At 39.2% G+C, this 21,970-nt stretch overlaps 1 protein-coding gene across 1 annotated transcript in view; it reads left to right on the top strand.

The window, feature by feature from the left end:
- The window catches only part of thsd7ba (thrombospondin, type I, domain containing 7Ba), a 531,947-nt gene that overhangs the window by 491,606 nt on the left and 18,371 nt on the right, over positions 1-21,970 (top strand). The window contains 2 exon segments of the mRNA XM_061918320.1: positions 2,189-2,362; positions 20,999-21,094. Of these exon segments, the coding sequence (XP_061774304.1) occupies positions 2,189-2,362; positions 20,999-21,094 (270 nt within the window).

Here is a 21,970-nt window from a genome sequence, read left to right as displayed (position 1 = left end):
GATTAAGGGAGGCAGTCAGAGTCCAGAGGGAGATGCAGGGAAAAGAGAGACGCACAACTCTCTTTCCAGGCGACGGAGGGTATGTACGTCAAAAGAGACTAAGTTACCCGTGAGGATCCTTGGTCCACTGGTCCCTTTATATACCTCCACTTCCTCAGTCACAGGTGTGTCAGGCGTGGACTGCCCCAGGCTGCGGCAGAGAGTGGGCGTGGTCCGCTTGATGAGCGCGGGAGTGTGTCTGGAGTGGCTGTCATCGGGTCCTCTGGGCGGAGGGAGACGCAGACTGCGTATGTGCCACAACAAATACACTCATTAAATTGCCTGTTAGCTCATGCTAACAACGCTACCTTGGTAACATTACAATAGCACGTACAAATATGCATGAAAAAACTCCTACAAACATCACACATGGAGTGGCTCAGTAAATAAGAATTGTTTTAGTTATATTGTAAAGTTTACAAACGTTGCTTGGGGTGATGAATGAAAAACTCTTACGAACAAAAACACCATGGACGGCCGAAAGACTGAACAGCAATCCGGTTGGGAAATAAACAAAGGCACTATCGATACATACCTGAATTGTTTCCAAACGGTGTCTGTGACAGGGCAATAAAACGGCTGATCAAACAAAACAGAAGCCATGGTCATGGACCCGCTAGCTGCAGAAGCTAGCTCTCCAATCAGCTAAACAGACTCAATAACTCCACGCTGACGTTTTGGTGAATTTACTGAGAAGTTTGTGAAACTGAAACAGCACAAAAAGAACACTGTTGTTAGTTAATATTACTAATACTGTTGTGTTTAACTTAGTGGAAGTGACGGCAAACAGACACCAGGTTGCAGTAGTGTACAGAGAATTTAATATATATAGTAAATATATATATAATACTAATAGGGCTTCACGGTGGCAGAGGGGTTAGTGTGTGTCGCCTCACAATACGAAGGTCCTGCAGTCCTGGGTTCAATTCCAGGCTGAGGATCTTTCTGTGTGGAGTTTGCATGTTCTCCCCGTGAATGCGTGGGTTCCCTCCGGGTACTCCGGCTTCCTCCCTCCCACCTCCAAAGACATGCACCTGGGGATAGGTTGATTGGCAACACTAAATTGGCCCTAGTGTGTGAATGTTGTCTGTCTATCTGTGTTGGCCCTGCGATGAGGTGGCGACTTGTCCAGGGTGTACCCCGCCTTCCGCCCGATTGTAGCTGAGATAGGCGCCAGCGCCCCCCGCGACCCCGAAAGGGAATAAGCGGTAGAAAATGGATGGATGGATGGATAATACTACTAATAATAATAAACAATACTAATAAACTAATGGTGTGTGTCAAAAACCCAAGAGTATGTATGGTGTAAGACTATGTGAAGTATCTAAATGGACATTTTGGTGAATTTACTGAGAAGTGTGTGAAACTGAAACAGCACAAAAAGAACGCCGTTGCGAGTACAAATACACTGATGAACGTGCCAGTTAGCTCATGCTAACAACGCGACCTTGGTTACATCACAATAGCACGTACAAATATGCGTGAAAACACTCCTACGGACATCACACATGGGGTGGTTCAGTAAGTAAGAAATTAATTTTGCACTCCCTCGTGAGTTGCTAGGGAGTTCTAAAATAATGTCATCCATATCTGTGGCTGATCTGGTAGCCTTGAAGGACCACTGGGCTGCGAGTAATTTGTTTGTGCTTTTTGATATCAACCACAGGGGTGCGCTGAAGTCATTTTTTTCGATTAAATTTATCAGCAGGTCGCCAATAAAATGACATATTTTCTCTTGCCTTCAGGAGACACACGTTTATAATAAGATTTAATATATATGTATCTTGATCTTTTTAAGCATACAAAGTGCAATAATTTCAAAAAAACGTATCACATTTGCTTTTTTTTTTCTTCATCACTGATTATTACTCACTGCAGACTTCTAGAGAGTCAACAAACATAACAAAACATCACTTACTGTACAATGTCTGCTGTCACCAGGAGGCCGACTGCTAGTATGTCCACATATTCCCATTTAGATAAAGAATGTCTCGTGTTTTTGTGTCGTTCTCGCCGATACCTGGTCTAAATTGGCTGTCAAAGTGTCCCAACTTGTCGGATTACCTACTCAGACGTCTCATGTCCAGGTGAGAGGCCTGATTGATGATCTGGAATAAACTGGCATAACGTTTTTTCTCTCGCCCTTTAGGTGACTGCCATTTGGCGGAGTGGTCATCTTGGAGCGTGTGTCAGCTGACTTGCTTGGAGGGACGCAGCTTCGAAACCACAGGACGGCAATCCCGCTCCAGAGCTGTGATCGTTCAAGTCGTGGAGAACCAGGAAGCCTGCCCGAGACAAGTCTTCGAAACGCAACCTTGTAAAGGTACCGAAACCGACTTTTCAGCCACTTTAGCTCAGAAAATGAGACGTTGGGGCGGTGAGATGATGAAGTCATATGTCTGAGGGCCACATCCCAGTCATGTTTGGCCCCAGAGGTGAATACTATTATTTCATCATTTTTGTATGCATTTTATAGGTAGATTTTCTGTCTGGAGCTGCAAAAAGTTAAAAGCCATATATAAGTGTTATAATGAAGGCAACACATGACGTAAGTGTCTATGTTAACTATATTGGCCTACTATCAAAATGACTCTAGAAGTCTTATATAAGTGTTATAATGAGGGCAACACATAACGTAAATGTCTATGTTAACTATATTAGCCTACTATCAAAATGACTTTAAAAGTCTTATATAAGTGTTATAATGAGGGCAACACATGACGTAAGTGTCTATATTAGCTATAATAGCCTACTATCAAAATGACTTTAAAAGTCTTATATAAGTGTTATAATGAAGGCAAAAAATGACGTAAGTGTCTATATTAACTATATTAGCCTACTATCAAAATGACTTTAAAAGTCTTATATAAGTGTTATAATGAGGGCAACACATGACGTAAGTGTCTATATTAGCTATAATAGCCTACTATCAAAATGACTTTAAAAGTCTTATATAAGTGTTATAATGAAGGCAAAAAATGACGTAAGTGTCTATATTAGCTATGATAGCCTACTATCAAAATTACTCTAATAGTCTTAAAAAAGTGTTATAATGAAGGCAACACATGACATAAGTGTCTATATTAGCTATAATTGCCTACTATTAAAATGACTTAAAAAGACTTATAAAAGTGCTATAATGAAGGCAACACATGACGTGAGTGTCTATTTTAACTATATTAGCCTACTATCAAAATGACTATAAAAGTCTTATATAAGTGTTATAATGAGGGCAACACATGAAGTAAGTGTCTATATTAACTTTATAGGCCTACTATCAAAATGACTCTAAAAGTCTCATATAAGTGTTATAATGAAGGCAACACATGACATAAGTGTCTATATTAACTTTAATAGCCTACTATCAAAATGACTCTAAAAGTCTCATATAATTGTTAGAATAAAGGCAACACATGATGTAAGTGTCTATATTAGCTATAATAGCCTACAATTAAAATGAATTTAAAAGTCTTATATAAGTGTTATAATGAAGGCAAAAAATGACGTAAGTGTCTATATTAACTATAATAGCCTACTATCAAAATGACTCTAAAAGTCTTATATAAGTGTAATAATGAAGACAACACATGACATAAGTGTCTTTATTAACTATATTAGCCTACTATCAAAATGACTCTAAAAGTCTTATATAAGTGTTATAATGAAGGCAAAAAATGACGTGTCTAAATTAACTATAATAGCCTACTATCAAAATGACTCTAAAAGTCTTATATAAGTGTTATAATGAAGGCAACACATGACATAAGTGCCTATATTAGCTATAATAGCCTACTATTAAAATGACTTTAAAAGTCTTATATAAGTGTTATAATGAGGGCAACACATGACGTAAGTGTCTATGTTAACTATATTAGCCTACAATCAAAATGACTCTAAAAGTCTTATATAAGTGTTATAATGAAGGCAACACATTACGTAAGTGTCTATGTTAGCTATAATAGCATACTATCAAAATGACTCTAAAAGTCTTATATAAGTGTTATAATGAAGGCAACACATGACGTAAGTGTCTATGTTAGCTATAATAGCCTACTATCAAAATGATTCTAAAAGTGTTATATAAGTGTTATAATGAAGGCAACACATGACGTAAGTGTCTATATTAACTATATAAGCCTACCATCAAAATTACTTTAAAAGTCTTATATAAGTGTTATAATGAGGGCAACACATGATGTAAGTGTCTATATTAACTATATAAGCCTACCATCAAAATTACTTTAAAAGTCTTATATAAGTGTTATAATGAGGGCAACACATGACGTAAGTGTCTATATTGGCTTTATTAGCCTACCATCAAAATTACTTTAAAAGTCTTATATAAGTGTTATAATGAAGGCAACACATGACGTAAGTGTCTATATTAACTATATAAGCCTACCATCAAAATTACTTTAAAAGTCTTATATAAGTGTTATAATGAGGGCAACACATGACGTAAGTGTCTATATTGGCTTTATTAGCCTACCATCAAAATTACTTTAAAAGTCTTATATAAGTGTTATAATGAAGGCAACACATGACGTAAGTGTCTATATTAACTATATAAGCCTACCATCAAAATTACTTTAAAAGTCTTATATAAGTGTTATAATGAGGGCAACACATGACGTAAGTGTCTATATTGGCTTTATTAGCCTACTATCAAAATGACTGTGTCGCAGGCTGAAGCAAATATTTTTTGACAGAAATGTCGAAATGTAATATTTATTCTCCACAATTCTAAAACATTAGCAACCATTAGTAAATCAGATGCTAATTAGACTTTACATTGAGTAAACAACCTTAAAGTGCTACAGTTTATTTATTTTTTATTAAAATAAATAAAAAGATAATATAAAAAAAATAACAGCCTAATTGCTAGAATGTGTATGCATATACAGTATCTATAAAAAAATATATATTTTTAAGCCTTTTTTAAAAGCATCCACAGTCTGTGGCGTCCTCAGGTGGTCAGGGAGAGCGTTCCACAGACTGGGAGCGGTGCAGCTTTGTCCTCGTAGGTTGGAGGAGGTTAGCCTGTCCGGACCGGAGGATTTGGGGGTGAGTAGTTCTTTGAGGTAGAGGGGGGCATTTCCATGGAGGTGTCGGTGGGTTAGTTTTTAAAACTTTGTATTCAATCCTGAGTGGAACAGGAAGCCAGTGAAGGGGATTTGAGAATTGGTGTGATATGGTCCTATTTCCGCACTCTCATCAGGATCCTAGCAGCACTATTCTGTAAATATTGCGCATACAAAGTGCAATGGTGGAGAATGTTGGCACAACCAAGTAATAAAACGTAAGGCACATGGATATACAAACGCCAGTTATTTCATGCATGCATAAAAAGCAAGTCTCCGTAATCTAGCCAAGGCGTAATCAAGCGTTTCCTAACTTGTTTCCACCGCATTTCACGGTTCAAGGTAGTTTGTACGAATCAGGCTGATGACGTTTGGAGGAGTGATTTAGTATATTTCTACACTGATATCTTGTGAATAAACAGAGAATATTAGGTCAGTTATTTTACGGAAAAGTAAGTCAATGAAATACACAGCAATCATTTACAAAATAAAGTGTACCGAATTGTTCATAATAAGTCAGGCTTTTGTCCGCAATGTCCAACTGTCAGACAGTCGTCCTCTCACTAAATGAGGAATTCTTTATGGTCGATTTCATCTGTAAAAGACGATATATTAATAATACATGTCAACGCTATAAACCAGGGGTCGGGAACCTTTTTGGCAGAGAGAGCCAAGAAGCCAAGTATTTTTCAAATGTATTTTTGTAAGAGCCATATAATATTTTTTTCAACACTGACCACAGCTCAAATCGTGCATTTTCAAGTAACACCAACATTTCTAGAGTATAATACGGTCTCTTATTCTTTGGAATAACATCTGAAGCTAACTGTGGAGGGGGCGTGGCCTGCGGGCCTGCAGCGAAGCGAGGTGTTGCCAGGGCCGGCATCGAAATCAGCGACAGGTGCGTAGATGGCCCAGCTGGGCCTTGTTTTCTAATCACCTGTCACTCTGTTTATAAGCAGCAGCCAGGAGAGAGCGAGAACGAAAGAGAAAAAAACAATTGTCGGAAAGCAACTAAGAGACTTGTTGAAAAATAAAAAAATATTTTAACCCTGCAACAGGCTCTCATGTCGGTGCCTGGTGGTCTGAAGAAGGCAAGCCCCACACTAACCAATAATAAATAAATTACTTCTTACCATTAACGCAACTTCTTGAACATAAAAATGCATGAGAATGTTTTATATTTTGAACGTTATTTTTGATTACAAGTGGAATTATTCATTATTTATCGTGCTGAGCAATGTCCGAGAGCCAGATGCGGTCATCAAAAGAGCCACATCTGGCTCGCGAGCCATAGGTTCCCAACCCCTGCTATAAACGCATCAGATTTAGCATTAGCCTTAGCATTCGGTTCATTCGGGTTGAGACAAATGACGTATAACTGAGTGAAAGGTCAATCAATATTTGATGTGATTTAATGATAATACTTGGTTGATATTCTGGTTGTGAGATATAAATGTATTATTGTTGGGGGTTTTTGGATTTTTCTCTACGAATCCTCCAATTTTCTGCAATGTACACCACCTCGTACTTTCACAAATTAGAATGCATTAGAAAAAAAAAGAAAGAAAAACCTATGTGTTCTATGTGAACCTGTGTGATTAATTACATATATTAAAGAGTAATTTAATATAATTTCCCAACACTGATTAAATGACATATTTAATTTTATTCTAGTCAAACGAGGGTGTGTTTTACTTCCCATTTCCACTGAACACAAGGCCCAGGTTGCATTCTGAGGTGGATTGAAGCAGTCGTTAATTAAAAGTGCTTACAGGTATCCTAACTTGCCGGATTACCTACTCAGACGTCTCATGTCCAGGTGAGAGGCGTGATTGATGATCTGGAATAAACTTGCAGGGAGCAGGGAAGCAAAGAAACAACAAACCAGTCAATGATGTAAACACAGAAGTGACAGACATAGTCTGTCTGTGTTAGCACTTATAATAACAATATCACTAATACTTGGTTCATATTCAAGTCATGAAAGGTTATTTATCGGATTTTACGGGCAGAATAGTGGAGCTCCCGGACTTTTATTTATGTTTATTTAATATTTAGAATTCATTATAAAATATAAATATTTGTCCTGAATGTCTTTCATAATGATTCCCATTTAAGACTGAATGCACAATTTTACTGATAGTAAATGCCATTTTATAGTTTCCACACACTTTGTTGGAATATTATTCTGTTCTAACCTCAGTAGACATTTCTCATCAGTACACACCAATCACTTTAAGGTTTAAAAAAAATAAATAAAATAATGCAACATTTACTTTCCCGGGTGATTAATTACATATAATTAATCACATATAATTAATTGAAAGTAATTTTCCCGAGACTGATTAAATGACTTATTTAATTGTATTCTAGTCAAACGAGGATGTGTTTTACTTCCCATTTCCACTGAACACAAGGCACAGGTCGCATTCCGAGGTGAATTGAAGTGGTCGTTAATTGAAAGTGCATACATGTATACCAACTTGTCGGATTACCTACTCAGACGTCTCATGTCCAGGTGAGAGGCGTGATTGATGATCTGCAATAAACTTGCAGGGAGCAGGGAAGCAAAGAAACAACAGACCAGTCAATGATGTAAACACAGAAGTGATAGACATAGTCTGTCTGTGTTAGCACTTATAATAACAATATCACTAATACTTGGTTAATATTCAAGTCACTAAAGGTTATTTATCGGATTTTACGGGCAGAATAGTGGAGCTCCCGGACTTTTATTTATGTTTATTTAATATTTAGAATTCATTAAAAAATATAAATATTCGTCCTGAATGTCTTTCATAATAATTCCTATTCAAGTCTGAATGCACAATTTTACTGATAAAAAATGCCATTTTATAGTTTGCACACACTTTGTTGCTATATTATTCTGTTCTAACCTCAGTAGACATTTCTCATCAGTACACACCAATAACTTTAAGGTTTTAAAAAAATAAATAATGCAATATTTACTTTCCCGGGTGATTAATTACATATAATTAATCACATATAATTAATTGAAAGTAATTTTCCCAACACTGATTAAATGACATATTTAATTGTATTCTAGTCAAACGAGGGTGTGTTTTACTTCCCATTTCCACTGAACACAAGACACAGGTTGCATTCTGAGGTGGATTGAAGCAGTCGTTAATTAAAAGTACTTACAGGTATCCTAACTTGTCGGATTACCTACTCAGACGTCTCATGTCCAGGTGAGAGGCGTGATTGATGATCTGCAATAAACTTGCAGGGAGCAGGGAAGCAAAGAAACAACAAACCAGTCAATGATGTAAACACAGAAGTGACAGACATAGTCTGTCTGTGTTAGCACTTATAATAACAATATCACTAATACTTGGTTCATATTCAAGTCATGAAAGGTTATTTATCGGATTTTACGGGCAGAATAGTGGAGCTCCCGGACTTTTATTTATGTTTATTTAATATTTAGAATTCGTCCTGAATGTCTTTCGTAATAATTCCTATTTAAGACTGAATGCACAATTTTACTGATAGTAAATGCCATTTTATAGTTTCCACACACTTTGTTGGAATATTGTTCTGTTCTAACCTTAGTAGACATTTCTCATCAGTACACACCAATAACTTTAAGGTTTTAAAAAAATAAATAATGCAATATTTACTTTCCCGGGTGATTAATTACATATAATTAATCACATATAATTAATTGAAAGTAATTTTCCCAACACTGATTAAATGACTTATTTAATTGTATTCTAGTCAAACGAGGATGTGTTTTACTTCCCATTTCCACTGAACACAAGGCACAGGTCGCATTCTGAGGTGGACTGAAGCAGTCGTTAATTAAAAGTACTTACAGGTATCCTAACTTGTCGGATTCCCTACTCAGACGTCTCATGTCCAGGTGAGAGGCGTGATTGATGATCTGGAATAAACTTGCAGGGAGCAGGGAAGCAAAGAAACAACAGACCAGTCAATGATGTAAACACAGAAGTGATAGACATAGTCTGTCTGTGTTAGCACTTATAATAACAATATCACTAATACTTGGTTAATATTCAAGTCATGAAAGGTTATTTATCAGATTTTACGGGCAGAATAGTGGAGCTCCCGGACTTTTATTTATGTTTATTTAATATTTAGAATTCGTCCTGAATGTCTTTCATAATAATTCCTATTTAAGACTGAATGCACAATTTTACTGATAGTAAATGCCATTTTATAGTTTCCACACACTTTGTTGGAATATTGTTCTGTTCTAACCTTAGTAGACATTTCTCATCAGTAAACACCAATAACTTTAAGGTTTTAAAAAAATAAATAATGCAATATTTACTTTCCCGGGTGATTAATTACATAAAATTAATCACATATAATTAATTGAAAGTACTTTTCCCAACCCTGATTAAATGACTTATTTAATTGTATTCTAGTCAAACGAGGATGTGTTTTACTTCCCATTTCCACTGAACACAAGGCACAGGTCGCATTCTGAGGTGGACTGAAGCAGTCGTTAATTAAAAGTGCTTACAGGTATCCTAACTTGTCGGATTCCCTACTCAGACGTCTCATGTCCAGGTGAGAAGCATGATTGATGATCTGCAATAAACTTGCAGGGAGCAGGGAAGCAAAGAAACAACAGACCAGTCAATGATGTAAACACAGAAGTGATAGACATAGTCTGTCTGTGTTAGCACTTATAATAACAATATCACTAATACTTGGTTAATATTCAAGACATGAAATGTTATTTATCGGATTTTACGGGCAGAATAGTGGAGCTCCCGGACTTTTATTTATGTTTATCTAATATTTAGAATTCATTAAAAAGTATAAATATTCGTCCTGAATGTCTTTCATAATAATTCCTATTCAAGGCTGCTGAATGCACAATTTTACTGATAGTAAATGCCATTTTTTAGTTTGCACACACTTTGTTGGAATATTATTCTGTTCTAACCTCAGTAGACATTTCTCATCAGTACACACCAATCACTTTAAGGTTTAAAAAAAATAAATAAAATAATGCAACATTTACTTTCCCGGGTGATTAATTACATATAATTAATCACATATAATTAATTGAAAGTAATTTTCCCGAGACTGATTAAATGACATATTTAATTGTATTCTAGTCAAACAAAGGTGTGTTTTACTTCCCATTTCCACTGAACACACGACCCAGGTCGCATTCCGAGGTGAATTGAAGCGGTCGTTAATTGAAAGTGCATACATGTATACCAACTTGTCGGATTACCTATTCAGACGTCTCATGTCCAGGTGTGAGGCGTCATTGTTGATCTGGAATGAAATTGCAGGGAGCAGGGAAGCAAAGAAACAACAGACCAGTCAATGATGTAAACACAGAAGTGATAGACATAGTCTGTCTGTGTTAGCACTTATAATAACAATATCACTAATACTTGGTTAATATTCAAGTCATGAAAGGTTATTTATCGGATTTTACGGGCAGAATAGTGGAGCTCCCGGACTTTTATTTATGTTTATTTAATATTTAGAATTCGTCCTGAATGTCTTTCATAATAATTCCTATTTAAGACTGAATGCACAATTTTACTGATAGTAAATGCCATTTTATAGTTTCCACACACTTTGTTGGAATATTGTTCTGTTCTAACCTTAGTAGACATTTCTCATCAGTACACACCAATAACTTTAAGGTTTTAAAAAAATAAATAATGCAATATTTACTTTCCCGGGTGATTAATTACATATAATTAATCACATATAATTAATTGAAAGTAATTTTCCCAACACTGATTAAATGACTTATTTAATTGTATTCTAGTCTAACGAGGGTGTGTTTTACTTCCCATTTCCACTAAACCGAGGCCCAGGTCGCATTCTGAGGTGAATTGAAGCAGTCGTTAATTGAAAGTGCTTACCAACTTGTCGGATTACCTACTCAGACGTCTCATGTCCAGGTGAGAAGCATGATTGATAATCTGGAATAAATTTGCTGAGAGCAGGGAAGCAAAGAAACAACAGACCACTCGACAATGTAAACACAAAAGTGTTAGAAATAGTCTGTCTGCGTTAGAACTTATGATAACAATATCACTAATACTTGGTTAATATTCAAGTCATGAAAGGTTATTTATCTGATTTTATGGGCAGAATAGTGGAGCGCCCGGACTTTTATTTACGTGTATTTAATATTTAGAATTCATTAAAAAACGTATATATATGTATCCGTCCTGAGTGTCTTTCATAATAATTCTTCTTTATGTCTGCATGCACAATTTTACTGATAGTAAATGCCATTTTATAGTTTTCACACGCTTTGTTGGGATCTTATTCGATCCCCCCCTCTACCTCAAAGAACTACTCACCTCCAAATCCTCCAAAACAGGCTAACCTCCTCCGACCTCCACGGACAAAGCTACGAACTATGGGAGACCGGGCTTTCTGCTCTGCTGCTCCCAGTCTGTGGAACGCTCTCCCTGACCACCTGAGGGCACCTCAGACTGTGGATGCTTTTAAAAAAGGCTTAAAAACCCATCTTTTTAAAAAAAGCCTTTTTGTATACATGCATGCTGGATCTGGCTATTGGGCTGTTTCTAGTTTTATATTTCATTTATTTCTATTATCTTTTTATTATTATTATTACTATTTTTTTACACCGTGGCACTTTGAGGTTGTTTGCTCAACGTAAAGTGTTTTTTTCAAATAAAATTTATTATTATTATTATTATTATCAGGCCTTGTCTGTTCTAACCATGTTAAACATTTATCATTGGTACACACCAATTAATTTAAGGTTTTAAAAAAATTGAATAATGCAATACTTATTTTCCCGGGTGATTAATTACATATATCAAAGAATAATTGAAAGTAATTTTCCCAACACTGATTAAATAACCTATTTAATTGTATTCTCATCTAACAAGGGTGTGTTTTACTTCCCAATTCCACCTAACACACGGCCCAGGTCGCATTCCGAGGTGAATTGAAGCAGTCGTTAATTGAAAGTGCTTACAGGTATCCCCAATTGTGTTGGACTGCCTGGGCTCAGGGAAAATCCAATTGTTGTTGTAACAAGCGCGTCTCTTCCATCGTATTCATTCTTTCGCAGACTATTACAGCTTTTTCAATCTCGCCCCTATAAAAACTAGCGACTGCCTAGTCGAAGTTGTTTCCATGTTCTCTGCGCCATATTGAAGATACGTTTGTTCCACTTTCCTCAACACTCGCTCTGTTTTCTCTTCATCCTTTATGTAATTGACCTTTTCACTTGTATGTATTGTACATTAATGCATATTTATATTGGTACCATGGAAAAGGCAAATGCACAATGTAAGTTTTTATGTGCGCCCGGGGCCTCGTGTATAAAGGTTTGCTGAGTCAGCAGGGGTGAATTTTCGCTGCGTACGTTGGTATTTTTAGAAAAATTTCACACTATTTCAGTTATCTGCAGGGTTCACGCCAAGGTTTTCGGAGACTACGGAATCAGCGATGGTGTCACTAGTGTCACATACAAACTCGCGACTCTTATTCATCTTAATTCTAAATAAATTATTAATTTTAAAAAATAAGAAAAAAAAAAAAATATATATATATATATATATATATATATGGAACGGCGTGGCGCAGTGGGAGAGTGGCCGTGCACAACCCGAGGGTCCATGGTTCAATCCCCACTTTGTACCAACCTCGTCACGTCCGTTGTGTCCTGAGCAAGACACGTCACCCTTGCTCCTGATGAGTGCTGGTTAGCGCCTTGCATGGCAGCTCCCTCCATCAGTGTGTGAATGTGTGTGTGAATGGGTAAATGTGGAAGTAGTTGTTACGCCCGTTCGGCATCGTGGTGCCGGGTTCGATTCCCTCGAGGATGCGTCAAAGCAAAGAACAAAACAAAGGTAAGATATAACCATCCATCCATTTTTTACCGCTTATTCCCTTTTTTTTTTGGGGGGGGGGGGGGGGGTTGCGGGGGGCACTGGCGCCTATCTCAGCTATAATCGGGCGGAAGGCGGGGTACACCCTGGACAGTTGCCACCTCATCGCAGGGCCAACACAGATAGACAGACAACATTCACACTCACATTCACACACTAGGGCCAATTTAGTGTTGCCAATCAACCTATCCCCAGGTGCATGTCTTTGGAGGTGGGAGGGGCCTATCCCCAGGTGCATGTCTTTGGAGGTGGGAGGGGCCTATCCCCAGGTGCATGTCTTTGGAGGTGGGAGGGGCCTATCCCCAGGTGCATGTCTTTGGAGGTGGGAGGGGCCTATCCCCAGGTGCATGTCTTTGGAGGTGGGAGGGGCCTATCCCCAGGTGCATGTCTTTGGAGGTGGGAGGGGCCTATCCCCAGGTGCATGTCTTTGGAGGTGGGAGGAGCCTATCCCCAGGTGCATGTCTTTGGAGGTGGGAGGGGCCTATCCCCAGGTGCATGTCTTTGGAGGTGGGAGGAGCCTATCCCCAGGTGCATGTCTTTGGAGGTGGGAGGGGCCTATCCCCAGGTGCATGTCTTTGGAGGTGGGAGGGGCCTATCCCCAGGTGCATGTCTTTGGAGGTGGGAGGGGCCTATCCCCAGGTGCATGTCTTTGGAGGTGGGAGGGGCCTATCCCCAGGTGCATGTCTTTGGAGGTGGGAGGAGCCTATCCCCAGGTGCATGTCTTTGGAAGTGGGAGGAAGCCGGAGTACCCGGAGGGAACCCACGCAGTCACGGGGAGAACATGCAAACTCCACACAGAAAGATCCCGAGCCCGGATTTGAACCCAGGACTGCAGGACCTTCGTATTGTGAGCCAGACGTACTAACCCCTCTCCCACCGTGAAGCCCAAGATATAACCAATTTATTCTAAATAACAGAAGGAGAGCTATAACAAAAACACCGGAGCTAACAAAAGGCGAACCAAAGACGCTAGTATGAGAACTAGGAGATACAAAATAGGAAATGAAACTGGCACGTTGGCACACAAAAAGGAGTAAATAAAACATTTAGCATGTGAGCTAATAACGAGGTGAGTAGCGCGAGAGCTCGCGAAAATCAATCAATCAATCAATGTTTATTTATATAGCCCCAAATCACAAATGTCTCAAAGGACTGCACAAATCATTACGACTACAACATCCTCGGAAGAACCCACAAAAGGGCAAGGAAAACTCACACCCAGTGGGCAGGGAGAATTCACATCCAGTGGGACGCCAGTGACAATGCTGACTATGAGAAACCTTGGAGAGGACCTCAGATGTGGGCAACCCCCCCCCTCTAGGGGACCGAAAGCAATGGATGTCGAGCGGGTCTAACATGATACTGTGAAAGTTCAATCCATAATGGCTCCAACACAGCCGCGGGAGTTCAGTTCAAAGCGGATCCAAGACAGCAGGGAGAGTCCCGTCCACAGGAAACCATCTCAAGCGGAGGCGGATCAGCAGCGTAGAGATGTCCCCAACCGATACACAGGTGAGCGGTCCATCCTGGGTCCCGACGAGCGGTCCATCCTGGGTCTCGACTCTGGACAGCCAGTACTTCATCCATGGTCATCGGACCGAACCCCCTCCACAAGGGAGGGGGGGACATAGGAGAAAAAAGAAAAGAAGCAAGCGGCAGATCAACTGGTCTAAAAAGGAGGTCTATTTAAAGGCTAGAGTATACAGATGAGTTTTAAGATGAGACTTAAATGCTTCTACTTTTACCGGGAAAGCATTCCAGAGTACTGGAGCCCGAACGGAAAACGCTCTATAGCCCGCAGACTTTTTTTGGGCTTTGGGAATCACTAATAAGCCGGAGTCCTTTGAACGCAGATTTCTTGCCGGGACATACGGTACAATACAATCGGCAAGATAGGCTGGAGCTAGACCGTGTAGTATTTTATACGTAAGTAGTAAAACTTTAAAGTCACATCTTAAGTGCACAGGAAGCCAGTGCAGGTGAGCCAGTACAGGCGTAATGTGATCAAACTTTCTTGTTCTAGCAGCCGCATTTTGTACCAACTGTAATCTTTTAATGCTAGACATGGGGAGACCCGAAAATAATACTTTACAGTAATCGAGACGAGACGTAACAAAGGCATGGATAATGATCTCAGCGTCTTTAGTGGACAGAATGGAGCGAATTTTAGCGATATTACGGAGATGAAAGAAGGCCGTTTTAGTAACGCTTTTAATGTGTGACTCAAAGGAGAGAGTTGGGTCGAAGATAACACCCAGATTCTTTACCGAGTCATCTTGTTTAATTGTTTGGTTGTCTAATGTTAGAGTTGTATTATTAAATAGAGGTCGGTGTCTAGCAGGACCGATAATCAGCATTTCCGTTTTTTGGGCGTTGAGTTACAAAAAGTTAGCGGACATCCATTGTTTGATTTCATTAAGACACGCCTCCAGCCGACTACAGTCCGGCGTGTTGGTCAGCTTTAGGGGCATGTAGAGTTGGGTGTCATCAGCATAGCAGTGAAAGCTAACACCGTATTTGCGTATGATGTCACCTAGCGGCTATGCGGCTTATAGTCCTCTGCGGCTAATATGTGGACAACATTGTTTTCTTCTAAAATTGAATGGGTGCAGCTTACACTTCGGTGCGCTCAATTGTCCAGAAAACACCCGGGCCACCAAGTGAGGTAACAATATACAACTTAATGACTTTTTCTCGTTTATGTGCACTTTGCAGTCGGCTAAACACGCATGTGGAGAGCTTCCCAACCCTCCGCACCACAGCGGGGGGGCCACAGTTCACAGCGTCACGTACTGTAATTAGGCGGGTTTCACTAAACTGAGGCAAAAGGTTAAATGTTGATTTGCAGCGTTGTTAATAGCGTTAATAATGGCTTCGCGGTAGTAATTTAAAATTGATACACAGGCCATTATTGAAAGGTCAATATTCCAATCGTAAAAAGGGCCATTGCTGGTTCATCACATGCCAGTGAGATACTGAGAGCCTGCTTTATGTCTGACTCAAGCAGCTTTACACGTTGGATACTGTCCATTTTGACATGTTTTGGGGGAATTTTTGCCTATCATCCACAATCCTTTTAAGACATGACAACAGATGTATTATTTGTATTATTAGGGATCGAATGTCCCTTTGGGACAGAGGGGGGGTTGCCCACATCTGAGGTCCTCTCCAAGGTTCTCATAGTCATCATTGTCACCGACGTCCCACTGGGTGTGAGTTCTCCTCGCCCACTGGGTGTGAGTTCTCCTTGCTCTTATGTGGGTTCTTCCGAGGATGTCGTAGTGATTTGTGCAGCCCTTTGAGACACTTGTTATTTAAGGCTATATAAATAAACATTGATTGATTGATTGATATCATGTCACTGCTATTTAAGCCTGTCTGTTTCTGTTGTTCGTCCTGGCAACTCTCACCGTCTACCACCTTCTATGCCTTCCATGCCAATGATCCATTCCCCTTGTCTTTTTCCAAGTAAGTTTTTTGTTATTCATGCCATTGTGCAAGTGTTTTGTTTTATGTTCATAGTTTTGTTTCATAGCCAAGTTTTTGTACCGCCATTGTGCACGTATTTTGTTTGTTCCTGTTTTTAGTGTTAATAAAAAAGATGTACTTACATTCACGTCTTGCCCGTGCCAACTTTCCTTTGCCTTCTGCGAAAACAATAATAATAATAATGGATTAGATTTATATCGCGCATTTCTATTGTTAGATACTCAAAGCGCTCACAGAGAAGTGAGAACCCATCATTCATTCACACCTGGTGGTGGTAAGCTACATCTGTAGCCACAGCTGCCCTGGGGTAGACTGACGGAAGCGAGGCTACCAGTTTGCGCCTACCGCCCCTCCGACCACCACCTATCATTCATTCACCAGTGTGAGCGGCACCGGGGGCAAAGGGTAAAGTGTCCTGCCCAAGGACACAACGGCAGCGATTTGGATGTCAATGGGTGGGAAGCGAACCTGCAACCCTCAGGTTTCTGGCACGGCCGCTCTACCCACTACACCAGGGGTCGGGAACCTTTTTGGCTGAGAGAGCCAAGAATCCAAATATTTTAAAAATGTATTTCCGTAAGAGCCATATGTTGTTTTTTTTTTCAACACTGAACACAACTAAACGCGTGCATTTTTAAGTAAGACCAACATTTTTGGAGTATAATAGGTCTCTTATTATTTGTAGTAAAAATGGTATTCTGACGCTAACAGTGGAGGGGGCGTGGCCTGCGGCCTGCAGCGAAGCGGGGTGTTGCCAGGACCGGCCTCGAAATCAGCGACAGGTGCGTAAATGGCCCACCTGGGCCTTGTTATCTAATCACCTGTCGCTCTGTTTAAAAGCAGCAGCCAGGAGGAGAGACGGGGTTGGGGCTGGAGCCAGAGCGCGAGCGAGAACGAAAGAGAAAAAGACAATTGCTGGAAAGCAACTGAGAGACTAAAAATATTGTAACCCTGAAACAGACTCTAAAGTTGGTCTGAAGAACCCCCAGGAGGGCAAGCCCTAAATTAACCAATAATAAATAAATCACTTCTTACCCTTAATGCAACTTCTTGAACAAGTGCGGTAGAAAAAGATGGATGGATTCAAATGCATGAGCATGTTTTATTTTTTGAACAATAGTTTTAACACTTTGAGTACAAGTGGAATTATTCATTACTTAACGTGTTGAGTAATGTCAGCTCAGATTTATCTGAGAGCCAGAGCCACATCTGGCTCGCGAGCCACAGGTTCCCAACCCCTGCACTACGCCATGCCGCCCCACTGCAAAACAAACCCCATAGTCGTGACAGATGTTGCCAGCACGGACAACAGAAACAGACAGGCTTAAATAGCAGTGACATGATAAGTGAAAACAGGTGTGAGACAAACTAATGGGTAGTCATGCTGACAGAACAAATCAGGAAGTGCAAAAACAGGAACTGGGTGTCCAAAAAACTAAGAGAACATGACTAAAACAAAACATGATCACATAGACATGACAAGCTGCATTGTTAGCCACCTTGAACTTGCTGTATTTTACGATTTAGAATGCATTAAAAAGAATAAGAAAAAAGTGTCGTACATAAGGATTGTGAATGATTGGTGACCATTTAAAAAAAAAAAAAGGTTCCCCTTTAAGAAATGGATTTTTCTTGGTTGCATAAAAAGTCACGGCGAGGGAACGTCCACATTTTTTTTCACCGAAGCAAATGAGAGAATAGTGATCTAAGTGTTGTTTGTCCTCTTTTATCAAATAACATTGGTCTTTTCCTCTTGCCGCACCTTGATGTTCTGAATAAGCCGCATGCTTCCTCACTAATTAGCCACTCTTAACTAAAAAAATGTCAAGTGCTTGGCATTTCATTTAATGCCAGCCGTCTTGTTAAATCTGGCATTTTTAATCTTATCTTTATTCAGTGTTTCTTTTGTGCCTGATGATGATTGCTAATATTTCTGTCTTTCCAGTAAAAACCCTCTTGTCCCTCCACCGGTGCAAAAAAATCAGGGGTGTCAAACTTTTTTGTTTACTGAGGGCCACATCAGTTATGGCCGCTTTTAACGGTGGTTGAAATGTAAATTTGCTTCTGCATTTGAATATTTTGCATAAATTTGTATCTGTATATTTCACAGTGTAAAAAAAATTGGCCACGAAGTCAGCAAAATATACAGTAAACGGTTTTTTTACGGGACAAAAAAAGACAACTTAAAAGACAAAATTTGTCATGGTTTTTACAACATATGTAAGAACGTTCTGGCCACAATAAATATTGCTGAATATGACAAATAATTTGGCGGGCCACTTCAGTTAATCAACATATGACATAAAATGACATAAGTGAATCGTCTTATGACAAAATGATGTGGCAGGCCACATAAAATATTGCAGCATGTGACATAAAATAATTTGGCGGGCCACTTCAATTAATCGACATGACATAAAATGACATAAGTGAATCGTCTTATGACAAAATGAAGTGGCGGGCCACATAAAATATTGCAGCATGTGACATAAAATAATTTGGCGGGCCACTTCAATTAATTGACATGACATAAAATGACATAAGTGAATCGTTTTATGACAAAATGAAGTGGCAGGCCACATAAAATATTGCCGCATGTGACATAAAATAATTTGGCGGGCCACTTCAATTAATCGACATGACATAAAATGACATAAGTGAATCGTCTTATGACAAAATGACGTGGCGGGCCACATAAAATATTGCAGCATGTGAAATAAAATAATTTGGCGGGCCACTTCAATTAATCGGCATATGACATAAAGTGATTTAAATGAATCGTCTATGACAAATTGAAGCGGTGGGCCACTTTGAATGTTGCAGCATGTGACATAAAATAATCCGGCGGGCCACTTCAATTAATCGGCATATGACATAAAGTGATTTAAATGAATCGTCATATGACAAATTGATCCGGTGGGCCACTTTGAATGTTGCAGCATGTGACATAAAATAATTTGGCGGGCCACTTCAATTAATCGGCGTATGACATAAAGTGATGTAAATGAATCGTCATATGACAAATTGAAGCGGTGGGCCACTTTGAATGTTGCAGCATGTGACATAAAATAATTTGGCGGGCCACTTCAATTAATCGGCATATGAAATAAAGTGATGTAAATGAATCGTCATATGACAAATTGAAGCGGTGGGCCACTTTGAATGTTGCAGCATGTGACATAAAATAATTTGGCTGGCCAGACAATTAAACGGCATATGACATAACGTGATTTCAATGAATCGTCATATGACAAATTGATGCGGAGGGCCACTTTGAATGTTGCAGCATGTGACAAAAAATAATTTGGCGGGCCACTTCAATTAATCGGCATATGACATAAAGTGATGTAAATAAATCGTCATATGACAAATTTGAAGCGGTGGGCCACTTTGAATGTTGCAGCATGTGACAAAATAATTTGGCGGGCCACTTCAATTAATCGGCGTACGACATAAAGTGATGTAAATGAATCGTCATATGACAAATTGAAGCGGTGGGCCACTTTGAATGTTACAGCATGTGACAAAAAATAATTTGGCGGGCCACTTCAATTACTCGGCATATGACATAAAGTGATTTAAATGAATCGTCATATGACAAATTGAAGCGGTGGGCCACTTTGAATGTTGCAGCATGTGACATAAAATAATTTGGCGGGCCACTTCAATTAATCGGTGTATGACATAAAGTGATTTAAATGAATTGTCATACGACAAATTGACGCGGTGGGCCACTTTGAATGTTGCAGCATGTGACATAAAATTAAATCAATTAATTCGGCATATGACATAAAATGACATAAGTGAATCGTCTTATGACAAAATGAAGTGGGGGGCCACGTAAAATATTGCAGCATGTGATATAAAATAATTTGGCGGGCCACCTCAATTAATCGGCATATGACATAAAGTGATGTAAATGAATCGTCATATGACAAATTGAAGCGGTGGGCCACTTTGAACGTTGCAGCATGTGACATAAAATAATTTGGCGGGCCACCTCAATTAATCGGCATATGACATAAAGTGATTTAAATGAATCGTCATATGACAAATTGAAGCGGTGGGCCAGTTTAAATGTTGCAGCATGTGACATAAAATAATCTGGCGGGCCACCTCAATTAATCGGCATATGACATAAAGTGATTTAAATGAATCATCATATGACAAATTGAAGCAGTGGGCCACTTTAAATGTTGCAGCATGTGACATAAAATTAAATCAATTAATTCGGCATATGACATAAAATGACGTAGAGCGCAATATGAATCAAAACAACATAATGACATAAAATGACGTCAGGGGCCACGTAAATTAATTGGCATATGACAAAAAATGATGCGGCATACCCGGATAAAACGAGACTTTGTTTACACCTGTGTCCTGAACAATGATGTGTCGGCAGCACAGGGCTGCTGAATCGCCTTGGGAGCCTGACAAGGGTGGATAGCAGCCGCTAATGAGCAAGGTCTGCTTGTGCCACAGGAGGCCAATGCCACAGTTACCAGTGGAGGACGGGAGGATGGAGCAATAATGAGAGAGCGGTGTGGTGTCAGCGCTCAGACGGACTCGTTGTCACAGGTGAACATGCCGTCCTCCAAAATGTGCATGCGAGCATCAATGTGTGCCAAACACTACCAAATTGTGGTGTGCAAGTGCATCAATATGCATCATCAATATATATATCAAGCAGCTAAAATGCTCCAAACATGGATAAATGTGGAGAGTGTTTCCCATCATGCATTGTAATGGTTTTACATTCTTTGTGGTGAATTGAACTTTTTTATAATATCCACAAAGTTTAGTCAGCAGGTTGTGTTATGTGTGACCATGTGTGTGTTGACATTTTGTGTCATTTAGATTTTATTTTATTATTTTTTTGTTTGCACTATGACTAGGGAAGGTTGTTTGTATCGGGTCATATAAGTAAAAGTCAACAACGAGGATGATGTATTAAATTGGCGGAATTGAATACTACGTACAATTATTTCAACAAAGGTGTTCCTAAGCCCATGTGGTGATATCCTTTACACGCCGATGTCGCTTTTTTTCTGCAGTACCGCCTGAGGGATCGAAGGTCCGTAAAAGTAAATTGGTGGTTTTGAATGCCACCTACAATTGTTTCAACAAAGTAAAACTTATAAAACTCTTATAATTCCATTCAGGGAATAATAAATAGTCATGGACCTGAATTACTTGCCTTGTCCACTTGATGGCGACGATGCAATCCATCATCCAGTATAAATAGTTCCACCCTGTTGGCATCTACTTGTATGACCCAATGCAAACAAACTTCCCTAGTCATAGTACAAAAAAACAAATCCAAGCACAACACAATGTCGACACACGTATTGTCACACATAACACAAGCTGCTCACTGAACTTTGTGGATATTATAAAAAAATATAAAAAATGAAATTCACCATAAAAAATGTAAAACCCTTGTAATTCAATTCG

The sequence above is a fragment of the Nerophis ophidion genome, linkage group LG13 (genome assembly GCF_033978795.1).
Source record: "Nerophis ophidion isolate RoL-2023_Sa linkage group LG13, RoL_Noph_v1.0, whole genome shotgun sequence".
Classification (NCBI taxonomy): Eukaryota; Metazoa; Chordata; class Actinopteri; order Syngnathiformes; family Syngnathidae; genus Nerophis; species Nerophis ophidion.
This window is presented reverse-complemented; position numbering and strand designations above follow the sequence as displayed.